The 20969-nt window shown below is 41.8% G+C and overlaps 1 protein-coding gene across 1 annotated transcript; it reads left to right on the forward strand.

Annotated features, from left to right (window-relative positions):
- Positions 1 to 970: 970 nt before the first annotated feature.
- Positions 971 to 20107, forward strand: irf10 (interferon regulatory factor 10; the record flags this gene model as incomplete). The annotated part of the gene is made up of 7 exons (XM_080733909.1): positions 971 to 1135; positions 3356 to 3548; positions 11420 to 11470; positions 12176 to 12280; positions 14510 to 14896; positions 18852 to 18970; positions 19985 to 20107. 7 exons carry the CDS (start codon positions 971 to 973, stop codon positions 20105 to 20107), a joined length of 1143 nt encoding a protein of 380 aa, XP_080590035.1.
- Positions 20108 to 20969: the final 862 nt, after the last annotated feature.

The following is a 20969-nucleotide window of genomic DNA, read 5'->3' on the forward strand; positions in this document are numbered from 1 at the left end:
AAAGCGACTGCACGGTCTAGCCGCTAGAGAAAAAGTGGCGGAAGAAAAACATGATGAAGTCCAATATCAATGAGTGGCCATTTGCCACTTCGTGGCCTTGGCCACTAATAAACATTGGTAATTGTTGGGCTAAGACTCTAGATCAGCAGTCCGTCTCTGACATGACATACTTGATAGGCTACATAAACTCCCTGAAATTGGGGTTTCAAATAATTCCCATGATCCATGTGTGCAGAAATGTGCAGCCAAGCACATGCATGTGTGCTTGGCTGCACAGTGCACACATTTGCTTAAACATGCTTAAACATGTTAAACATGGTGACATTCCTGATATAACAGCTGATTACATCATGAGAACATCAGGTGTTGATCTGTAGGCTATTTATCTATTCTCTCTTTCAAGATTATTGCAGGGAATTGATGTTAGTCAAGGTGGTATTAGCCAACAATGGTGGTGAATCATTATTCTATAGCCTACACCTTTTCTTTTATCAATTGCCATTTCCAGTCTGTCACAGAACTGTTAGCCTGCGCCCTGCAATCAATCACCCCACACTGTCTGCTGTTCTGCTCAGCAAGCAACAGCCCAGACAGGAAACTGAAAGCATGAACGTCTGTTAACTTTCGCTTTCGGTTTTTGAAGCGCTCCTATGCATTTGCGACGTTTATGCCACATTTTTACAAAATGCTTTAGGTGAGGGCAGGCTCTTCACTGTATAGCCTAATCTACGAGGAAATTATCTGGTACTGTATTTACCTTTTGGACACATGTATTATAATTTACACTTTAAATGGACAATTCTGCAGGCTATGTTAAAGTATAGGGAAAGTGGTTATTTCTCATTGCACAGATAGTGCGCGGGTTGACAGTGTGATAAATAGATATTGTCAGTCAATATCATATTGTCAGTTTTTTTTCTTCATTTATACCTGGCAAGAAGAGGATCATTGATAAAGTTATGCGCTGAAGATGGAAGCAAAGATGCGCCTGAGAGAATGGCTGATAGCTCAGATAGACAGTGGACAATATGAAGGACTGTGTTGGGAGAATGAGGACAAAACCATGTTCAGAATCCCATGGAAACATGCGGCAAAGAAGGATTACAACCAGGACGAGGATGCAGCTCTGTTCAGGGTAAATATTTGAAACTATATTTACTTACAGTATGTTGCTGCATGAACTCCATGGTAATCAGGAGATATAACTGTTTTAACTGATGGTGTCCCTATTTGACGCAGCTGTCAAATATTATTATTTTAATTATTATTACGTTTTTTTTTTAAATGTAAAAATTGCAGTTGTGAGCGACTTCGTAACGCGACACCTTCTTACAACGAAGTAGTAGGTCTTTAAGGTTATCATGATTATTGTCAAAACGATACTCGGTGAGGGAGTTAGTTAATCAATTTCACAATGAAGCATAGTCACTTACACACTATTGAATGTATCCTAATGAATAGCCTAGGCTAATATAGGCCTACATACAAAGAAAGAAAATAAAACATAATTAGGCTATGATGAGTAGGCCTATAGGGCCTGTCGAAAGTATTTAAATTACATGTTAACCATTATGTAGGCTATATTGAATGTATTTAAATTACATTAACTCAATACTGTATCACTATGCCTAAATAGGCCTAGTTTCTGGATCCGCGGACCCCCAGCAGAGGTCCTTGAGGAGGTTCCAGGGGGTTCCCAATCCCAGTGAAAGGAGTTGCATAAAAATGTGTTCAACCACTTTAACCCAATGTAATACTTTGGTTATTCGGAAATACAAGCTCACAATTGTGATGTGTGATGATGAGTTGCCTAACATTTCCGAAATATATTTTTTTTCTTTTTTTTTCTAACAAATTTGTCATAATTAGGGGGAAATGAACAAACCTTCTCTTATGGGGTCCCTGGCAAAAAAACATTTTCAAATAGGGGTCTGTGACCACTAGGGATGTTAACAATAATTAATCAACTAATTGTTCTGATTTGCAAGAATTCATTATCCCAATTAAGTAAAGGCTACATATTATCTGAGCAGCTCAAAATGTTATTATAAAGAAAAATGTACTTCTTTCCACTGTGTCTGTGTGTCTCACTGTACACGAGAGGTTCATTTCTTAGAGTTGACAATGATTGATGCAACACTAGTTTAGAGGGGGAAATGTGTTTGGTTAATTTAAGCATTATTTTCAGGACACAATGTTTGTCTGTCTCAGGTGCTACTAAGCAGTAACCTATTAGTAAATTAAGGTTCTGAGGAAAATCACAGCTTATCAATTAATCGATGATTCGATTCAATCGATTGATTAGGTGAATTAAGAAATTGGATCATGATTTAATCGATAATTTGCATCCCTAGTCGCCACATACATATCAATTTGGGGGCCCTTGACCTTGAAAATGTCTGAAAGCCACTGCTGTAGGCCTGTGGTTCTCAACTTTTTCAGGCCACGACCCCCAAACTAATCATATTTTAACTGGGGACCTCCCGGCCACCCTGGCGAGCACTAAGAGTTGAGGCGTTGCATTTTGTATAACATTTTGTGAACATAGCAGATCTATGTGCTCATGTATGTAGCATGTAGATCTGCTATGTTCACAAGTTCTGCCTCTAATATTTGACAGTTTGGTCAATGTTTAATTTGTCATTTTAGAGGTATTAAAAAGTCCTTGAATTGTCACTCTAGAAATATGCAGCCACCCTCTATACGCTTAAACTTTATGTTGGTTTGTTTACTGTTGGGAGAGAAAACAATGTTGCACATTAAGTTAATCATCTGAGGACCCCCCCCCCCCCCCCCCCCCCCCCCCCCCAAAATAGTTTGGAGACCCCCACAGGTTGAGCCACTGCTGTAGGCGGTAACTGGTCACTTCGCCAAAAATCCAACTCGCCAAATTGTCCACACTCATTGGGCAGGCTTGTCAATGCTCCTGGATTCGCCAGGAGGATTGGCAATTACATCTACTATGTTAAATATTGTCTGGGGGAGGACCCCCAGATGAGAAGTCATTATTAAGGATGTCTTACTTTGCTTCAGTCATCAAATTTGTACACCTACATTTGGCATTTTAAGGCTGAAATTGTACCCATGCTAGAAAAGCAAGCCTGATAAAAGTATCAAACATGCACAAAATTCAACAGAAAACAGGAAAATATATATCTGTTAAGAAGTTCCGCACACCCCCTAAAAAATAAATCTCCTGGATTCTCCTGGACTGACAGTCCAATGTTGACAACCCTGCTCATTGGCGAGGTGTCCTAGCAAGTTGATTTGGCGAGTTGGATTGTTGGCGAAGTGACTGGTATTCCTGTAGGCTATAATACCAAAAGTGAGTCATTTGTCCTTGCCCCCCATGCAGGCCTGGGCTGTGTACAAGGGTAAGTACAGGGAGGGGAGGGACGTGGCTGACCCCACCATGTGGAAGACCCGCCTGCGCTGTGCGCTCAACAAGAGCACAGACTTCCAGGAGGTGGTGGAGCGCAGCCAGCTGGACATCTCTGAACCCTACAAGGTCTACCACGTCCAGCCGGACACCAGCCTGGTCATAACAGGTATATAGACCTGTCATAACATTAAAGATACAGTGCCATGATTTGTTTCCCCCCTAAAACATGATGATCATGGTATTGTGATTATACTAAAAAAGTCTACAGAAAGTGTTAAAATTGGGTTTCTACCACTTTTTGTGGTCACATGTTCAGATACTGGATTCTGATTGGCTTAAAACAGTGGTAAATCAGTCAACAACCTTGAGTTGGCTCATGGACCCCGCCCACTGTTGTGTTGCAGTTGATTGTAACTAAATAACCTTGCAAGTTACAACTGTGTTTTCTATCATTTATATGGTAGAAGTGGTAGAAAAGCAATTTACCATTCAAGGATTGTGGGTTGTTGGCTGATTTACCACTGTTTCAGGGTTGTTTGGCACTTGGCTTCGCCTCGTGCCACAACCCTGAAACAGGGGTAAATCACCCAACAAACCACTCCCTCTCATGGTAAATGGCGTACTTTTATGTGGCCACACCCACCAGTTCATTAAGTATGCCTGGTTGTCTGTGGTGATCCAGCTGAAGTTAGCCACACCCACAGTGTTGGGTGAATGGTAAAAGGGGAGGGGATGAGTTTATGATGTAATTTAATCTGTGTCATTCAGCTTTCAGGGAGTAACCAAAAATACACAGGGAAGACAGATCTGCACATTATAACCACACCTGGGGGTCTATTAGAGTAAAGTCAACTGCACACACAAAACAGAAAAAGTACAAAACTATGGCACCACCTCTTTAAGATTCTACATCAGTGGTTCTCACACTCTCAAGATTTCTTTATTTTTATTTAAAAAACAAATAGCAGTTGTACACGCTCGCTGATGTGCTGTGAGCTTTTACAACTGCTATTTTTGAATAGGCAACGCTCAAATCTAAAATGACACAGATGCTTTCTCGGTTTTAATGGGTTTTTAAATTAGGCCAATTGGGGACCCTCTGGCCTACCGGTCCAGGCGCATTGAGGTTTTACTCTTACTTTGAGTAATTTAAATACTAAATACTTTACTTTGAGTAACTTGGACAATGAGTAGGAGTTAATTGATTTTTTTTTTACATAATTATGGAAGCATTAGGACTGCTGCTCGCTAACCCCAGCAGGTAGCAGTGGTGCAGGATTATGTGATGAGTCAGACCATGAATATTTGGTTGAGGTTGTTTTAGAATCATTAACAACTCTGCTTTGGTTACCTTACCTCTCAGCTGGAATGTAGCCCATCTAATTAAACAAAACAGGTCTTTCTGAGTTTTCATATTCCATCCTGATTGGCTAAGATTGGCTTCCAAAGTTTGCAAGAGTGCTCCCTTTTGAACAAAATGCATCAAATCAAATTTTGCACGCACATTCCCACTAGGCCGAGGAAGAAATGCCGCTTCAAAATTCTCAAATCAGCCTCATGATGGCACTATAACAGGCCGATTCATGTTTTTATCAATAACCCCACTGATCAGTGTACCGTAATTGCTGGACTATAAGCCGCACCTGACTATAAGCCGCACCTGCTAAATTTAGAACAAAAAACAAATTTTTACACATATAAGCCGCACCTGACTATAAGCCGCAGGTGTCCTTACTGCTTCCTGCTAGAGTGCCCCTGGTGGCCGTTAGCTGTAAAAATCTACATATAAATCCTTGTTAAAGACCATTGTAAAACAAACTAACTGGCCCTTAGCTGTAAAAATCTATATATAAGCCGCACCGTTGTATAAGCCGCAGGTTTCAAAACATGGGAAAAAAGCCGCGGCTTATAGTCCGGCAATTACGGGTAAACGTTTTTATTCACACTCCCTAGACAGGCCAAGGAAAAACCTTTGACCTGCATTTTTCAGATCTGCTTTTTATAGCGCCACCAGGAGGCCGACTTATGTAAAACAATATTTATTGATATTACTACTTCAGATTTATTCCAAAAATCACGCAAATCAGTACAGTATCTCTATAGTCATGTGATCAAGACTGATCTGGCAGATATTTCAGCCCAAATGCCTCAAATCATAAACGCAGCTTGTGATTTCCGTGCAATTTTGCACGCACATTCCCAATAAATAGGTCAAGGAGCCACCATGCAGCTCAACTTTAGCAAAACACATTTTTGGAACAAAATACCTCATATCATGCAGGCCTCAGATGACATGGCACCCTTTTCACATTTGCCTATTATAACGCCACCAGGGGGGCCACAATAACCTACCTGACCTGGCGGAGACCTGTGCTCGGAAGAGCACTGCTTCTAGTTTTATTTTATTTTATTTATGTGTACATGTGCAGGCTATATGTGTGGTTGCCTGGGAGAATTAAAATGTTAAAATAAATGTCATTAACAGTGGTTTTCTGAATAGTATTTTTCTCTTCCTGGTTAACTCATTTGTAGCCGATCCCGAGTATACTCGCGAACAGTGGCGTTTCTGAAAATTGTGGGGCCCCCCTGCGAGGAGGTGGGTGGGGGCCCTTTTGCAAATGATGCGCAGATACTCTACCGACTCGTCGGGTCGAGGGGAGCACATATAAATACACAATTAAGCTTTTAATACCACAACTTTTACACCACCAACAAGCGGAGTATGAACATGATTAGTGCCAACTCTACCAGAGGGAGCTTGACACTAGAAACACAGCTGTAAACACAAAGCAATCTGTTGGACATTGTGTTTGATATGTCCATTCTAAACAACTGTTGCAGTGGGCCGCTAGGCTAGGGGGCTGCCCAGTGGCAAAAAAAAAAAGAAAACATTTTTTTTTTCTCCCCTACGCCATTGCTCGCGAAATATACTCGAGTATTCATAGTGCCGATCCCGAGTATACGCGCGATATTTACTGTATATACAGTAAAGCTGGCAAGGGCTACGTACCGTCCGTTGGCACGGGTGGACTCGCCGATTCATCATCATCGCGCATCCACGTGCACACAATAGTGATCCCTTAACATGGGATCACTATTGGCCTTCAAAATAAGAGACTGGCCACGGACGGAGCAGGCGGCCGGCAGCTTGGTTTTTTAACCCGTTCATTTCTGGAGCACTACTTAATGACATGATTGACGTCTATTGGGACAGCTTAGGTAACAGGTAACGTGTGATATGTATAATTAATGTAAAAAGGGGGGGGAGTACTTTTATTTTTTACTCACAGGGTAGTTTTAAAAAGGCTTACTTTCACTCTTAAGCCCCTTTTTCACAGAGCCAAAGTTCTGGAAGTTTTTTCAAAAGTCACAGAAATTTTGAAATTAACGAAAACGGACACTGATTTTGTGTGGCGGATGTTTTGGCGTCCGAATTTTCTTGGCAAACTACCTAGTAATTTTTGCTGAAAATACCGGGAGAATACAAATTTCCCACCAGTGAAAACGCATATCGTGATTTTCGATAAAATACAGCTTCACCTTGCATTATGGGATTCATTATTTAGGCTAGAGTCGCATTGTGTCCATGGCTGGCTGTGTGTGCAATGATTTCTCAAAGTAGCTCCTTTATCCCTCTGGTATCTCAGAGCTGTGTAGTGGAGGGAGAGGATCCGAAAGGAGCTGTTCTCTTCTCAACGAGGTGCATCATTAGTTTCTCGTCGTTGTGTGATGATTAAAAGTGTTTTACAGAGCAGCGAACGAGTCTGGTTACTGTCCATAGTTTTTGACGGTGCCGTGTGAAAAACCACAGCTAATCTACAAGCCTACAAGTGGAACACATTGGATCAGCGATCCTTTCTGAACCATGTGTTGTTGCATGAAGAATATGTCTTGTAACTTGTTAAATCTCCATTTGTAGGGTTCAGGGTGAGAGAGAGAAAGAGACAGACACCAAACCGAAGCGACTTGAGTAAGCGACCAGTGTGTCGCTGTTGCCATGTCTGCTAATTATAAGCGACTCTGGGCTTGTTTTCTGTGAAGTTGCTTGTAAATATTGATAGCTGCTGGTTGCTTTTTATTTGTTGTGAGCTTGTAGATCGACTATTTTCAAGTAGCTGATGCGGCTATGTGTATAGTTTTAAAGTATGGCCTAGAATAGATAATATAACTTTTTGGAGCTTATTTTTGTACACTTCTGGCAATCTGGCAACACTGGTCTTTACTTTACTGCTATGACATTCATACCGCCACAATGGTCTAATGAAAACGGTGGCTTATGAGGCTGCAGAACTTTTGCTGCCAATGATGGCACGTTATGCTAATAGCCGGGGAGCCACAGGCCCAAAAGCTCAAAGAATAGGGTTTTACCTGTGATGTCATGACATACTTTTTATTTTTGTTTTTTCTATTCATTTGGTCATTAAGGTACACAGAATGAGAGGCCTGCTCTGCCGGAAACTCTGCGAAAAAAAGTTATGGCCATTTGTATATTCACTCCATCGACTTCAATATACAGGAAAGAAACACACCAAAAAAATATGCTTTAAGTAGCATGTGAGGGGTCAAACTAGGGGTTCTTGATGATTCTGAATCCATTGCAAGCATTTGTTTTGCATGAAAAACATTCCTTGGGCTAGAAAACGGACCAAATTAACGGTGAAAAGTGATGACTCATCACTTTTCACAGGTTTGAGAGGCTGAAATCTAGCCCAAGGAATGTTTTTCATGCAAAACAAATGCTTGCAATGGATTCAGAATCATGAAGAACCCTTAGTTTGACCCCTCACATGCTACTTTTTTTGGCGTGTTTTTTTTCCAGTATAGTGAAGTCAATGGGAAACTTTTTTTCGCAGTGTTTCCGGCAGAGCAGGCCTCTCATTCTGTGTACCTTATTGACCAAATTAATAGGAAAAACTAAAATTTGGAGTATGTCATGACATCACAGGTCTTCTCTCATTTTGGCACAGTGGCTCCCCGGCTATAATTATTTTGCATGAAAAATTCCGGAACTGTAATGAAAACATGGCTTTTGAGTAATTTCCAACATGTTCACTAAAGTAATGTACATTTACTTGTGAGTAGGATTTTCCAGTACTCTTTCCACCTCTATGCATACCATATAGGCTCAGTGTAGCATGACAGTGTGTCGCTGGTTTGATTCCCGACTACCTTTGCTGCTTGTCACTCCCCATCTCTCTCCCCATTTCCTGTCAGTCTACTGTCCTATCAATAAATGCATAAAAGCCCAAAAACATATTTAAAAGAAAATAGGCCAATTGATTAGTGACTCGATGAAGTGTACATACAATGATGAAAAAAGATAATATACTGTAAGTTCACATCTAGTATTTAACCTCTTAGCGCTCTTTAATTTGCTCATATAGCATAGGCCCCTACCGTATGTCTTGTTAGTTTATTTAGCGTATACCATACATACACTTAAAGGTGTATTCAGTGATAATGAAAGTGGCCGGGGGTCATCTTGTCCCTTACTGGTCTTACAGCGTGGAAATGTTTAGTTTTTTATAGATTTTTTACACCATTATAATGTTCTCGTTTTGATCATTAGACCCAATCACTGAATATCGGTAGGCCTACGTCTCCAGCTTCAGGATATGTATGATACTGATTTACTACGAGACTGTGGCATTTTCTGAGTTCAGTAGTTTACAATCTAGGCATTTAGCAGACGTTCTTAATTCAGAGCGACTGTGGTTCACAAAACTTTTATTTTGACCATCATAACTAAACATCATAACATAACTACGGCCATACTCTATCCTGATTGGTCGAGGACTGGCTGGCCACCCCTGAAAACCGAATCTAGCTAAGCTCGTAACACGGGCCATGGTGGAAGTCCTTATCTGGTCAGCACACATTCTAGTGAGGAGAAAGAATGGAAAATGTACCAATTATATTTTTATTTGAATTAAATACAATCACTGAATATACCTTTAAGGGCTGTCCGTACTGTCTCCGACCTCTGAACTTTTTCGTCGGAGAGTCAGACCTTTCCGAACTCAAATTCGGGGTAATGCTTTTCAGAAGTTGCGAGTGACGTCATTTTATAGTTGAACCGGACCTTTCAGACGAAAAGTTTGGTGGTCAGAGACAGTATGGACTGCCCTTTATTAGGGCTGTCAAAAGATTAAACATTTAAATCTGATTACGTATTTTATTTTACTTAGATAATCTGGTGGCCATCCAGGCTAGTGGGTCCAGCTCCCCTGCCAGGGGACCCCTGCACCCACAGGGACCCCAGCGCCTACAAGGTCCCACACGCCTACAGGGACCCCCACACCCACAGGGACCCCCACACCCACAGGGACCCCCGCACCCACAGGGACCCCCACACCCACAGGGACCCCCGCACCCACAGGGACCCCAGCACCTACAAGGTCCCACATGCCTACAGGGACCCCTGCACCCACAGGGACCCCCGCACCTACAGGGACCCCCGTGCCTACACGGACCGCCGAACCTAAAGGTAACACGATTATCAGGGATTGACCTGCCAATATAACGCTGAACTTTAAAAAAGTTAAACATTAACTCTTTGAGCGCCTGCGCCCTCTAGGGGCCAAAGAATGCCAGCGCATCTCTCATAGGCGAGCGCTTTAGCTTCCAGGACTTCAGCTTCCAGGACCTGACGTCCTCACGTTCATGCACGGCATGGAAATGTCCCGGATGAAGATGCTAACAGAATGGCTATTCCCATTTTGTCATCTAAAAGATCATTTTTGGGCGATTTCGCCGTAAATAAACCTCGCGCCGCTTTCCTAAAACACAAAAAAGAGATATAAGCCTTTAAAGATGCGGTCTTTCATTGGATTAGGCGGAGATTGGCGATTGCGTTCGCAAATTACGGCCGGCCGGGACGTTGTTAGCTTTCGGCTAGTAGCTACAAAAATCAAGCCAGGCTTCAGAAGGCCTCTTATCATTTTATTCATTTAATTAAATAAAGCCGAACTACTTCGGGATCGGCACACTCGTGTACTCATCGGAAGCGGCGCCGAACATCGGGTGAACATTGGAGAGCTCAAAAATGTATTTTAAACCATTTTTAATGGAATATATCGTCGGACAGAGTAGAACGGCTAGCTGGCTAGCGGCTAGCGAGCCAGGACCACCCACGACTCTACAAGCAGCTCGGGGTAAGTGAATTAATAAAAAAAAGATTGTATTGGATTGAAATAAAGCCGAACTAGTTCGGGATCGGCACCAGATGAGTTAAAGTACTGTATCCAACTTTTTTTAATGTTTTAATGTTGCCAAAGACTGTCCCTGGCTCATAAGATGCGTAAGGTTTCAGCCCAAGCTGACCTTGGTGTATGGGAGTGAATGAAAGACAAAAAAACACAACTAATAAATTATGTTAGTATACATGTTTGTTATTATATATATGTTTATTATACAGAATATAGTAGGTAAATATACAGTATACTAGTCGTCTTGATGGTCTCCTCTTCAAATTGTACGAAATCCTGTGGGAGGATGAGTACCAGATCAACTTTGAACTGAAAGCAGAAAAGTCATTTGTTAAATTGTTAATTACAGCCTGAAATTTAGAAACAACAAAACAATAAATAAAAGAGTTTGTCTAATTTAGTTGTTGGGAGGGTGGGGGGTCGGGGAAATAACATGTCAGATACAGTACAATGTATGTTTACTGTCTGTAAAGCTGGTTGCACACTGCTGCATTTTTTTCTTTGCGCTTTGGAAATCCGAAATCCGAAAAAAAAATTCAGGCCAAGAAGAGAGAGAGGAGAGAGAGAGAGAGAGCAAGGGACCTAGTGGCGACAGTTGCGAAAATCGGAAAAAAAATCACCCTGGTCTAAAAATAAATACGAAACGGGCGACGTGTGCCCAGACTTGGAACGCATTATAACGTGAAGTAGATGTTTTTATTTACATGCTCCGAAATTCGCTCCTATATTCGTCCGAAAAAACAACAACAAACAAAACGCAGCAATGTGCAAAGACCTTTACACATGAGGAAAAAAATGTTAACATGTATTTTTTCTTCTTCTTAACTCTGTCAGAAGGAACCGTTAAATGATGATGAAAATGAAGCCCCAAATGTGAATGGTAAGGAGCAGCACATGTTATTAAGCTAAACACACTGTTGAAATAAAGCTGTAAACAGTAAACTTAATGAAGCATAGCGTTAGTTCATGCAGGACATGTGAGTCTCGCCCACCTCAGCTGTAATCAGCTGTCAGTTTTCCTATATTCCTCATTCACAGATCTGCTGATCATTATCTCACACTGTCATACTCCAATCAGAGCTCTCACTCCATAAGGGAGGCTCCTTTAAATACGGCTTGCATTCACTATAGCTCTGCTTGACTTGGATCCGAGCCACCCCAGCCTCGACCTTTCGATCAGAGTCTGGCATAGGCTCAAATATTTTATGTCTGCTGATTCAAGCTAATATGTCAATGTATAGCTATTGTTCTACTATTGTATCCCTATGGGGTTGCTTTTCTTAGCATTCCCTGATTTTGCATAGCAGCTGCTTGAACCTCTCCGAACGCGGAGCCCTTTAACGCCAAGTTTAACTGTATTCCATTTGTGGCAATAAATCGTTAAATCTACTTTGACGTGAGCGTTCTTGACTAAATTTAAATGAATGAATGGGTGCACACTTTTTTTCAAGTGGCACCCGATCCAGAAAGCGTTGGGAACCACGATCTAATCATTAAGATCACGGCATCATACTGTGTAACACTGAAAAACGGCCTGGCCCAAATGTTTGTATTTACGTGGAGAATTATTTCTGCTCCTGTTCAGATGCTCATATAAGGGAGCACATGTACTGCTGGTTAGACGGAGGAAGACCTCGGCATCACAACTCTCCTCCGCCAACTTTCCTCAGCCCAACGCTGGCTATAACTGGTAAGAACCCTAATGCAGTCATTCTCAAACCTTCTCATGTCAAAGAATCCCCACTTTGGTGGCAGCAGTGTTGATTTCGTCGACTAAAACTATGACGAAAAATGTTTGTCGACTGAAAACGAAATAAAAACTAAACAAAAACTAAGCTGTGGTGACTAAAACTAAGACTAAATATATTGACAATTTCTTCAACAAAATAAAAACTAGACTAAAACGTTAGGGAGGGACTAGTGGAGAAGAGAGTCATTTTATGTTTGGTTGCTCTCAGGTGTATGCATGCATCGCAGATTCGCATGCATGCGGCGTTAGTCAGGTCGCCGCACCGTTGTGAGCTTGTAGATCTGCTATTTTCATCACGCAGCCAAGTGTAAAATCAGTCATTACGATGCCATCAAGGCCTGCCAAAATACATTTTAGTTGACTAAATCAACAGTAGATTTAGTCGCCTAAAAACTTAATGATATTTACAGTATTTTCTGGACTATAAGGCGCACCTGACTATAAGGCGCACTGTCAATGAATGGTCTATTTTCAAACTGTTTTCATATATAAGGCGCACCTGACTATAAGGCGCACATAATAGACGCTACCATTGCGTTATGCATCCAACAGATGGAGCTGTGCTAAAGGGAATGTCAATGTCACTGAATGATCCATATATAAGGCGCACTGGACTATAAGGCGCACTGTAGTTCTTTGAGAAAATTAAAGGCTTTTAAGTGCGCCTTATAGTCCGGAAAATACGGTAGTCGACTAAAATTAGACCAAAACTAAAACTTTTCAGGTGACTAAATTATGACTAAAACTAAATGACATTTTATTCAAAAGACTATGACTAAAACTAAATCAAAATTCTCTGTCAAAAACAACATTGGGTGGCAGTGACTCAGGGGTAGAGTGGCCACTTGGCAACCTGGCAAACGTTCCCAGTTTCATCCTGGACTCCCCCAGAGTTAGTGTCGAATAGGGATGTTAATCGACGCATTATTTGCGAATTGACGCGTCGCGGCCGAAAATCGACGCGTCGATCGACTTTTTTTCACTTTTTTTCTGCTAAGCAGCAGCTGAGAGGAGAGCACAACGGCGCATTACTTTAAGCAACACAACTTATGCAGCTGCACCCATCAGAACTTGCATCAAAGCCCTAATAATAATTGCTCTTCCTTGCGTTAGCAGCACAGAGTCTGTTCTCTAGAGACTAGAAGCGGAGTGACAAAGTCCATGGAACGTAGTATAGTGGGAACGCTCTGGCTGCCGTGGCTGGCACCCCAGGCTGGTGTATCAATGTGGAGCTTTTGTCTGCCCCGCTCTCCTTCCCCGACCGCGTCCACGGGTGTTTCGCATTAACAACGAGTAATGTATCTTGTGTTGTTTTATTGTCAATCTTGACAAAATCACTGCACACGAGGCGACGCTGCCAAGCGAGCTTTCGTGTCAAGCATGCATGCACACAGGCACGTAAACAAAACAAGTCAGCGCGCACTGCTATGACGCGCGCATCAGACCAGTCCAGCAGTGTTTCTCAACCAGTAGTCCGCGGACCTGACTAACGCCGCATGCATGCGAATCTGCGATGCATGCATGCACAACACAGACATGCACTCGTCCCCGACACAGAGACCCACACACCGGTCCTCTCACATTTGGAAAACATTGACGCTTATAACGTTTTTGAAGCGATTAAAACATTTTTGGGGGAAAAACTTTAGAAAAATTGTATTAAAAAAATAATAAAAAAATATTCGTTTTTTCGACTCATACTTTTTGAGTCGCCGTGAGCATGAGTCGATTTTCGAGTCGATTTTTTTCACATCCCTAGTGTCGAAGTGTCCTTGAGCAAGACTCTGAACCCCTAATTGCTCCCGATGAGCAGGTTGGTGTCTTGAATGGTTTCTTCCCCCATCGGTGTATGAATGTGTGTGAATTTGTGTGTGTGAATGTAATGCACAATCTCTGTAAAGCGCCTTGTATTAAGGCGCTATATAAATGCACCATTTACCATTTACATTAGGCCACAGACCAATATAACTCTGACTTACAGACCCATAAGAATTTTTTTTTTCCTAAATATCAATCATTCAAGGACTCCCTCAAGGACCCCTGGGGGTCCCAAACCCGTATAATTTGGGAACCACTGTGTAACCAATATGCATTTAAAAAGCAAACCAAACACTTGTCTTCCACTGGTAGACTAGTAACGAACTGAGAATGCGTGTTGTGTCCGTGCAGACTTCCGTATGAAGGTGAGGTTGTTGTACCAAGGCCGCATCGTAACGGAGGTGTCCACCAGCAGCCCAGACGGCTGCTTCATCCTGCAGGGCTCCGTTCCTCTGGGAAACGAGAGGATATACGGGCCTTGCAGTGCCCAGCAGCTCTCCTTCCCTTCCCCAGAGGTGACGTTCAAGGACCCGGCTCTGACGGAGGCCATGGGCTGCCTCCTGTCCCACCTGGAGCGCGGCGTCCTGCTGTGGGTCGCCCCCGACGGCGTGTTCATCAAGAGGTTCTGTCAGGGCCGGGTCTACTGGAGCGGCCCCCTGGCGGAGCACACCGACAGACCCAACAAACTGGACCGGGAACGGACCTGTAAGCTGCTCGATATGCCTATATTTCACAAAGGTAAGTGAAGTGCACTTTGTCCGGGGCCTAGCTTATCACATTCGCTCCTAATAAAGCAGTAACAACTTCCACATTGTGGCTGTTTTTAATACATCCCTGTGAGAGTCAGTCATATCACTGTTGCTCTGGTTAAATTCTGAGTCTTGTTTGCTGTGTATATGTTGCTTGGAGATGGTATTGGGCCAGAACGTTGTCTGTATTTTCCTTAAGGTGCACTCCCACCACAAGATAAAATATCTTTCTAGTCGATTGAATCGCTTCACTTTGGTCGTGGTGGTCAGTGTTGGCCAACGTTATCTCAATTTGGATACTCCAACAGAAGCGAAGATACACAGGCGACGAAATACTGTTCGTTTGTGTCCCCTCATGGGCATGTGTGTGGGGGTGCATGTGCGTGTGTCTGGCTATAGGCTGGCAAGCCAATTATTCCTCATGAGGTGGAGCTGCCTGTACAACTCTGCTTCATCTACTCAATACTCATCAAGCTCAGCGGTTTAAAGCCTGGTCTAGCCAGTTCATTCAGTTTCCAATACTGTGGCTCAGCTCCTCAGTTTTGTTTGTGCTTCAGATGGTACCCAGTAACTATCTATGCCTGCCTGCTTAAGCCACTCATTCTTTTAGGATTTGGGTTGAATTAAAGACTGATTGGATGTTTATTCTGGTTTTGAGCTCTGCTTTTTGGGTCCAAAACACAAGCTCCCTGGCAACTCGATGTAATCACACCACTCTAATTGCGACCGTAGGGAGCAAGTTTACTATGAGAACCGTCACAGCTTGACCGTATCTATGTATGTATACATGTAACGCCTGCCGTTCCCCTGACAAATCACTGTGACATCATAGGTGACATTGCAGTGATGTCAGATACTCAGAGCAGGGATCTCCATATAGGCATAAACAGGTGACATCACAGTGATGTCAGATACTCAGAGCAGGGATTTCCATATATGGGCATAAAGGGATTCTGTTAGGGATCTCCATATATGGGCACAAAAGGGATTGTATCCCAGATGATGCCCTGTTAGGAGAACCACACTGACAGAATCCATATATGGCCAAGACAGATGGCACGACCTCGCCCTAAGCTTTTCGCCCTTTGGCGTCTTACTGGTAATTAATTATTATCTTTTGGTGTGTTTATTATTATTATTATTTTTTTTTTTGTGTGGAAGGCTGACAACTGTGGAGTTGTCCAACATTCTTCAACATTCATAGCCATATAGCAGGGTGAACAGGACACAGATTAAATGAGTGTAATTTGAGACAGGGTAATGAACACTTCATGCGTTGCATGCAAGGCTGCCACCACCATTTGTGTGTGTGCAAACCTAGTATGGCCAAAACAACAAATTGTCATGAAATTAATAAAAGTTATGAGAGTGATTATTATTATTAACAAGCCCTAACACTATTCGATGACCTGATGAAGATGTGTTGACAGCGAAACGTTGTCACGTTATTTTCCTGCATCCTGTACAAAAAAATAAAATAAAACAAATTGTCAGAGTTTGCTCTAGTGCCTCCCTTCTACACATACCAGTCCCGTTCCTGAGATGCACCGGACCAGCCTGAATTTGGCTTGAGGCACGGTGGAACCCCTTTTTGTAAATACATCAAAGATGAGATTATAATCCATTTCTATTGGGTAAAGCCTTGGCCTGGAAGAGAGGTCATCAGGTGGTCCCCAACCTTCTTGGGAGTGTTTGGACCCTTAACCACAACACTCTCCAGTTGGCGGGTCAGCAGTGATTGGCCAAATCACTGCCCCTCTCCAAGTGCGGGAAATTAAGTACATTTTTTTGGAAGAATCGTGATTTGAATAGTTTGATACAAGCACCAAATTTTGCACAAAGTTTCCCCTGGACCTACTTTTTCCAAAAAGCAAGCTAGCCACTCAATTAAAAAAAACTCTCTATCCACAAGTTTCCGCGGGAGTTTACTGGAGACTATCAGGACCAAACTTCCGGGTTTAAAGGACAACTTTAGTTTTTTACAACAAGGGTTCATATTTTAGATAGTAATTAGAGAAAAGAAAAAGTGAGTGTTAAAATGTTTTCATTTGCTTCGTTCTATTGTTTTATTGCGTTTACCGTGATAAAATGTGGGGCATGCGTACGCATGGGGGCATGCGTACAAGTGGCTAAATATGTATTTTTAGACACAATAAGTCAGCTGTTTCTTTATTGCTATTTACAGTAACACTTCTAGCCCCCATAAGTCACATCCAACCATGAAAGGTTGCGTTGTATCTTGGGAAGCCCTTATTCTGTGTAAAATGACATATTTAGCCAATTGTAGGCATGCCCCCAACCACTGAAATAGGAATCTCTAAAACAATAGAAAGAAGTAAATGAAATCATTTTAACACTCATCTTTTATATTCTTTAATTACAATCTAAAATATGAACCCTTGTTGTAAAAAACTAAAGTTGTCCTTTAACAGCAGACATACAAGCTCACGTCGCGTCGCAGAGGCAACCCGTTGTGAGCTTGTAAATCGGCGGCGGAACCTCGGTGCAGACGTTTGCGCAATGCACTATGGGGCGTAGGAAACTCGTGGATACAGTAAAATAATACAAAAAAATAAATCTGCTTTAAGTAGTATGTGAGGGGTCAAACTAGGGATTTTTCATGATCCTGAATCCAATATAAGCATTTGTTTTGCACAAAAAACATTCCTTGGGATAAAAATCGCCCCCACACAACTGTGAAAAGTGATGACTCATCACTAAACCATAGTTTTGTGGGGCCTTTTTTAGCCCAAGGAATGTTTTTCGTGCAAATCAAATGTTTGCATTGGATTCTGGATCATGAAAAAAAAACCTCACATGCTACTTAAAGCAGATTTATTTTTTGTATTATTTTACTGTATAGAAAGTAAATGGGATCCCAACCCTATTTTTTTTTTTTTTTTAAAGTAGGTCCAGAGGAAACTTTGTGCAAAATTTGGTGCTTATAATAATTTCCCGGGCTTTATAGACCTGTTTCTTGTTTACAAACATTGAGACTAAATGCACAGGTGACTGTATCATGTAATCAATTCCTACCAATCCCCAAACCGCTGGTTATTGGCTCATTTGGTACCGAACTGCGCGCGCATCTAGGTTTTTATCAGTGTAACGTGGACCAGAAATGCATTTATTGTCCAATCCCCTATGCCAGAGCCAACAGGAAGCTCTCTCTGCCTTGTGTGTACTTGGGGGATTGCAGGCACATCTCTAATAATGGATTGCATTTTTATAGCGCTTTTCTAAGCAAGTTGCGAACTCAAAGCGCTTTTACAATGGTCCATTCATTCATACATGGGAAATCTCTAAGACTATGGTTTTCTTCCTGCCTCTAATACTATTCATTGGTTAACCACTGCATCTCTTCAAACAATTAACAACTTGTCACATGCGTTGTGTCCTTGTAGATCGGCTGTTTTTGTAAAGTGTGAACAGTAGCATTCGTCTGGAAAAAATACTGTATATATGGAGGGTTTCTACCAGACAGTGTTACTAGATAAATGTAGACCATTTACTACAGGGACGTGCAGAGAATGTTAGAGAGGCAGGGGATGACATTTCTAGCTTGGAGGTCGGCTATTTTCAGTACTTGATACCACACAAAACTAAGCATAAAAAAGGCAATACTGGAGATGTGGCGTAACGGCATGGGTACACAGAGAGGGCAATTCTTTCAACATAAGATGATGCATTCAAGTTCATGAGAGTTTGAACAAGGCAATTCTCTTGAATGCTGCCTTCATGTATGGCATGAAAAGAGGGCATTTAAATTTCTTTCACCATAGTGAAAACTGCATTCATGGTCTGGAGAGGGCAATTTTTACAGAGGGATAAAGGGGCAGGGGGCTCAAGCCCCCTTTCATGTCTATGTGTGCACGTGCCTGAGTTACCATGTTGATACTGTCAATCAGAATCTTGCCTGTCATTTTGTTCATGTCGGTGCACAGAGCTCCAAGACTACATCCATGGCGAGGGCTCCAGACCTCACTATGAGATTGAGCTGTGCTTTGGGGAGGAGTACCCAGACCCCAACATCCCCAAATGTAGAAAGCTAATCGTGGTAGAGGTACGTAACCATGCACGCTGTCAGCGTCTAAGAATAGCTTGAAACTTTTGATACTGAAGTCCAGCCTTATGTTTTCTCTCACTGCATAACTTTTTAAATGTGAAAAGACTTACGTACGTCGTACACACACAAAAAAGACAACCATGGAGTATATCGTCGTTGTCGGGTGGAAACCTTGTATTTACAAAAAATCTGTTCTGCATCTAGCATTTGGTAAGACCCAAATTCAAATTTTTAACTAAAATATTTGCTCTTGGGGTCCGTGGAACAAAATATTTTGAGATGAGGGGCTTGAGAACCACTGATATATGCAGATTCTACTGATATATGTCTACAAATCCTAACAGTTTTCTGCACAACTTATGTTGTTATATCAGTGGTTCTCAAACTTTGTCATGTCAAGGACCCCCAGATTGATATTTGTAGATCTGCTATTTTCACTACTTTTTTTTGCAACACTCTTGTATGATGAAGTAGGTCCTTAATTTCTATATTTCCAGATATAGGAATAATGGTATAAAATATAGATGATGAATTATTGACCTTGGAAATAAATGTTCCTGAATGTATTATTCTTTTTATAGTCCAATTAAAGTATAGTTTACATCAAGTGTTTCTCAAAGTGGATTCCAGGGACTCTGTGTGTTCCTTTAGGGGAGTCTAAATTGACCCATACAAGTCTGTAACTCTGACAGTGTACAAATGGAACCAAATGGACCCTAACGGGTTCATTTGGTTCCATTTGTACACTGTCAGAGTTAAGGGGAGCAATTGAAATTTGAAAGTTTGAGAAACACTGGTTTACACCGCGACATGAGTGTCAAAAATATATATTTCTTTATTCATTTTTTAAAGTTAAATGTTCGTCTTCCCAATAAAACAGTATATTTCTTAATGTGAATGTTCTCAGTAAAGGTTGGTGGACGCTTTTATGAGTCGACCAGGAGAGGGCGCCATAAACCTACTCAATGCTTTTCTCGTGTGTATTCCCCTTGGTGTTATACTTGTGAGCAGGTGGTGCCCTTGTTCGCTGTAGAACTGCTGCAGAGATTCCACAGAAGAGGAGGAGAGAGCGAGGAGGAGAAGAAGCTGCGAGCTCACACCCTCAACACCGCCGACAGGGAGGAGAAGGTGTAGAGGAGCACCCGGGGTACGTGAGGGGATGGATGTCATCACCCCCGGCATCACCACTATTTATGTTCTCCACCCAGCGGCGTTATAGCGTTGACACGTCTGGCTGAAACCTCGTTATTATGTCCGAAACTGTTTCTGTTCAGGGTTAAAATGAATCCTTTTAGGCAGGGGTGGGCAACTTTGATGATGGAGAGGGCCACATTGCATATTGCTACGTCCTACTATCTATCTAAGTATCTCATACAAAAGAAGCAAAAATAGCAGATTTTTGAGCTTGTAGAGCGGCTATTTTTGCTTCTTTTGAATTGGAATCCGGAATAATTTTTTGTTCTTTTTTAATTGGAATCCTGAATGTAACATTTTGATTTAATTTCAAACGCATTTAGTTATATACTCATGTTAACATTATGAACCTGAATACAAAAACAATGGACATAAAAAAATACATTTGAATACTACTATACTAGTCATTAAGCTACTAATAGCCTATAGAGTGAAGGAATTAAAGCAGGTCATGTTTGGAATTGTAACAGCTGAAATCAATAATATATCAGTATTCTGGTATTAACCTGTGGGCCGCATTAAGTGAAGGTGGGGGCCGCATGTGGCCCCCGGGCCGCCAGTTGCCCATGTATGCTTTTAGGCCTGAAAAAATTGTTTTCACGGTTTATAAGAAATAGCAGTTCTACAAGCTCACAGCTTGTAGATCTGCTATTTTTTAATAGTTAAAGCATAAAATAATGGTTCATGTGGTGAAAATCTAACGTAACAAAGCTGCGTTCCTGCTCTTAATGGGTTAAAAAAGGAGCAAAAAAAGCAGATCAACAAGCTCAAAATGTGCCATGTTTTGAGCTTGTAGATCTGC

The sequence above is a fragment of the Nannobrachium achirus genome, assembly GCF_963921795.1.
Source record: "Nannobrachium achirus genome assembly, chromosome: 9".
NCBI lineage: Eukaryota > Metazoa > Chordata > Actinopteri > Myctophiformes > Myctophidae > Nannobrachium > Nannobrachium achirus.